This window comes from Hipposideros armiger, unplaced genomic scaffold, assembly GCF_001890085.2.
Source record: "Hipposideros armiger isolate ML-2016 unplaced genomic scaffold, ASM189008v1 scaffold_8, whole genome shotgun sequence".
NCBI classification, from domain to species: Eukaryota; Metazoa; Chordata; class Mammalia; order Chiroptera; family Hipposideridae; genus Hipposideros; species Hipposideros armiger.
Window position 1 is genome coordinate 8,972,807 of NW_017731358.1, and position 4,112 is coordinate 8,976,918.

At 36.6% G+C, this 4,112-nt stretch overlaps 1 protein-coding gene across 1 annotated transcript in view; it reads right to left on the reverse strand.

The window, feature by feature from the left end:
• The window catches only part of CFAP91 (cilia and flagella associated protein 91), a 59,124-nt gene that overhangs the window by 46,826 nt on the left and 8,186 nt on the right, over nt 1-4,112 (reverse strand). The window contains exons 2-3 of the mRNA XM_019651029.1: nt 1,124-1,200; nt 448-606 (exon numbers count right to left, since the gene is read on the reverse strand). Coding sequence (XP_019506574.1) covers nt 448-606; nt 1,124-1,200 — 236 coding nt within the window. The remainder of the gene's footprint in view (nt 1-447; nt 607-1,123; nt 1,201-4,112) is intronic.

Here is a 4,112-nt window from a genome sequence, read left to right on the forward strand (position 1 = left end):
CCCCCAATTCCCCAATAAAATCTTTAAAATAAAATAAAATAAAATAATAAGGAATCAAAGAGGCTTGTTTCTGAAGATGCTCTGGCTACAAGTCTCCAAAATACACAGTTAGATACCAACAGAAAAGTACACTCTCAATTTCTAAGATGGATCAAAGGAATAATACATTCAGTCACCTCAACCTTTGGTGGCAAGTTGTCATTTAATATATGTATATATTAAATTATGCCAACCTTCCAAGAACATCTACTAACCAGCAAACCTATAACCATTGCTCCTGACTCAGGCCTCTTTTGGTTAAAGGAATTAAGAAAGAGAATTTGGGGTCAATTGGCATAGGTATAACATCACAATTGTACATTTTAAAATAATGCAGAATAAATAAATATTTTAATAAGAAAAATGCATCATTAAAAACATAAGTAGCAGCTGAAGCTACTTCACTTACGCAGCAAGTTGCCAGAGGGCTTCTCTGTGTTTCTCCTCCTGTCCCGTCCATTCCCGACTGATGAATCGTGGGACGGGATCTGCCTTGCTCCAATACAGAGAATATCTTGGATAATGGATCAGGTTACTAAACATGGCTTTAAATCTGGGAACTTTTCTCTAATGTTAGGACGGGGAGGCAGGGAGAAAAAAGACAATATTATACCATCAGATTTTTTAAAGCATTTTACTTATATTGTAAACATTTTTAAAAGGTACAAAAGACTGCATATGGCATAGAAAAGAAGGTTATTGGTATATGCATAGAATATCTCTAGAAGGATACCCAAGAAACTGATGACAATAGACGATTATATGAAGGGGACAGAGGGTTAGAATTTACTTCATACTGTATTTGCTTTTGTACTTCTTGAATTCTTTTAATAACAGGCATATATTACTTTTTCCATTGAAATACATTAGGTTAAAATGAGTCCTTTGTGCACTACCAATTAATTAATCCTCACATTGGCCACAAGTATCAAGATGCCTTATCTCCTAGTAATCATGGCAAAGTAATTTCTGCAGAATACAAAATCCAGTGGAGATTTGTTGATAAGTCAATCTTATCAGTGCAGTTAGTCAAATTAGATGGTTCAGATTCATCAGGCTGCTTTAGTGGAGGAATTAGACCTACCAGTCTGCTGCGACGCAAGATGGCTTGGATATTTGCCTGTGCCTGGTCTTTCTCACTTGACACAATAAACAACGGATCTGCAAAATAAACAATAAGGTAGTATAAAGAATAAAACATATCTACCCATAGGCTGAGAATAATGGCAAAGCCATGTAATTTGTTAATTGGAAAACAAATTTTAAAATTTAGATATTGCCTAACTCTACAACAGCTCATAGCCTTGTTACTCTACCACCAGTGTAGGGTCTGTTAGATGCATTTCTTTTTTATGTATCCCAAAGTCGGTTTACAGAATTGGAATCCAAAACAGGCTTAACATATTCTGAAGTACCATAGCCTAAACACACCTTCTTTTATTTTATGAACAAACCACCTTCTGGATCTGGGTCTGGGTCGCCCAGGAAATAGTACAAGAAGAAAGCACTGTGNATTTAAAAGAAAACATTTCTTCTAGTTGGTAGAATTGGTTAAATCACACAAACAATAAACAACTAAATATAATGGCAAAAAAGGAGAGATTTCCATTTTGAAAGCTAGTCAAAGATAATGGGAGGTGCTTATATATGAGCATAGCATTGCAGTTTAGCTCTAAGAAAAATGCACCACAATCCAATTAGAAAGAAGCACCTATCTTCTATCTGTGGTGAAACAGTACTTTAAATTCTTTTTAATGCTGAATTCTAATGGGTATTGAAATAATTTTTCAGCAATTGCTATTAATTTCTAACATATGTATACAACACAGTATTTATAGTTTCTTATGTTTTCAGCAGAAATTATTCTATTATAAAAGTTCTACTTAAGGAAATAACTTCAAATCAGCTTTATATCATTCCAGATCATATGAATATTATTACAACACCATTAGCTTAATCAAGTGAATAAATTCTTGTTTTCCAAATTAAATAATTATACATTTGAGCCATCAGATCAAATGTGCTAAGATTATGATAAAGTCTAATGACTCCTGACTAAGCTTTCTAATGACTTAGGATCCTTCTGGGTGGGTCGAAAGAGAAGATGTGAAGGAGAAATGCTAACCTCACAGAAGTCCTATGGTAACTTAATACAGTTTTTTTCCTACTAATTTGTTATTTTTCCCCAACTTATTCTTTTTTTCTTCATTTCAGTTGTTTTAGGGGAGACCAAAATGTGAATAAGAAAAGAGCAATGAATGATTGCTTTCCCACCTCTCTCCAAACTCAATCAGGACCCAAAATCAGAAAGACCTCACATCTGCTTCCTCTTTGGCTTGAGCCCTGTTTTGTCCTGGATCCCATCCGGAGGATCACTCACTCTGGCTCTGGTATCCTTATAGTGGCCACCACTTCTCTATTCCCTCAATCCAGGCCCTTTCTCCTCCACTACTACCCCAGGCACTATGAGCCACAACCATAGTCTTCTGAATTTCCCCTTCCCCTTCCAGCTCCAACAAACTACACACAAAGAGGGGCTGGCTACACAGAGCTAGCAAATCCTGTTCTGTTAGTATGCACTCTACTGAATGCTTGTATTTTTTTAACGACAATTTAAATTTTTACTTCTCTTTTTTTTCTTGCATGATTTCTGAAAAGTCAGATGTAATTCTTATCTTTGTTCCTTTATATAGATAAGGTATTCTTGTTCTCTGACTTCTGTCAGAACTTTATCTTTGATCTTCTTTAGTTTGAATGTCCTATGCCTTGGCATAGTCCTTTTTTTTTTTTTTGCATTTATCCTGCTTGGTGTTCTCTGAGCTTCCTGACTCTGTAGTTTGGTGTCTGACATTAATTTGGGGAAATTCTCAGTCATTATTGTTTCAAATATTTCTTCTGTTCCTCTCTTTCTTCTCCTGGTATTCCCATTACACATATGTTATACCTTTGTAGTTGTTCACAGTTCTTTGATATTCTGTTCCTTTTTTTTTTCAGTCTTTGTTATCTTCGTTCTCTTTGCTTTTCAGCTTTAGACATTTCTATGAATATACCCTCTAGCTCAGAGATTCTTTTCCTCAGCCATGTCCAGTCTATTAATGAGCACATCAAAGGCATTCTTCATTTCTGTTACAGTGTTTTTATCTCTAGCAATTTTATTTTCTTTTTTAGTTCTTTCTTAGGATTTTCATTTCTCTGTTTACATTGCCTATCTGATCTAGCATGCTGTATACTCTATCCATTAGAGGAGCCCTTAGCATGTTAATCATAGTTGTTTCAAATCCCTGGTTTGATCATTCTAACATCCCTGCCATGGCTGGTTCTTATGCTTATGCTACCTCTTCAAATTATGTTTTTGATTTTCAGTAAGCCTTGCAATTACTTGACAGCTAGACATGATGTATTGGGCAAGAATAGCTACTGTAAATAGGCCTCTAGTAATATGGTGCTAAGGTTTGGGGGGAGGGGAAGCATTATATTGTCCTGATTAGCTCTGTCTTTTAGTGAGCCTATGCCTCTGGACTGTGAACTTCATAATTGTTTCTCAGTTTTTTCCTTCCCCATTAGGTAGGTCAGATGGCTACAGGGAGCTGGAGTTGGTTATTCCCCTTCCTCTAGGTCAGTTAGGCTCTGCTAATACCCCGAGAGCTAAGGCTCTGGTTAACTAGTTCTTACTAAGGGCTAACCTTGTTAAGAAGAACAGAATACACTGGCATATTTCAAAATGGTTTCTTTTCCCTTCCCCCTGCCAGAAGCATGAGGGGATTTTTCTCCAATATTCATTATAAGAATATGGTTGAACTCCTAGAGGTAAACCTCACAAAATTGTGGGAGTTTCCCATGACTGGATCTTCTGGAATTTTTTATTCTCAGCCTTTTCCACACTGATTCTCCAGCAATTTGTCAATTATAGTTCAGGCTTTCCTCCCTGGGACTGGTACCCAGAGCAGTTTCCATTCATGAATCTCTGTTCTGAGAAGCCAGTGCTCCCTGTATTTGCCTGTGTCTCTCTCTAATCTTGGGGCAGCTATGTGCCCCACATCCTCCCTTCTCTTACAGATCCAAGAAAAATTGTT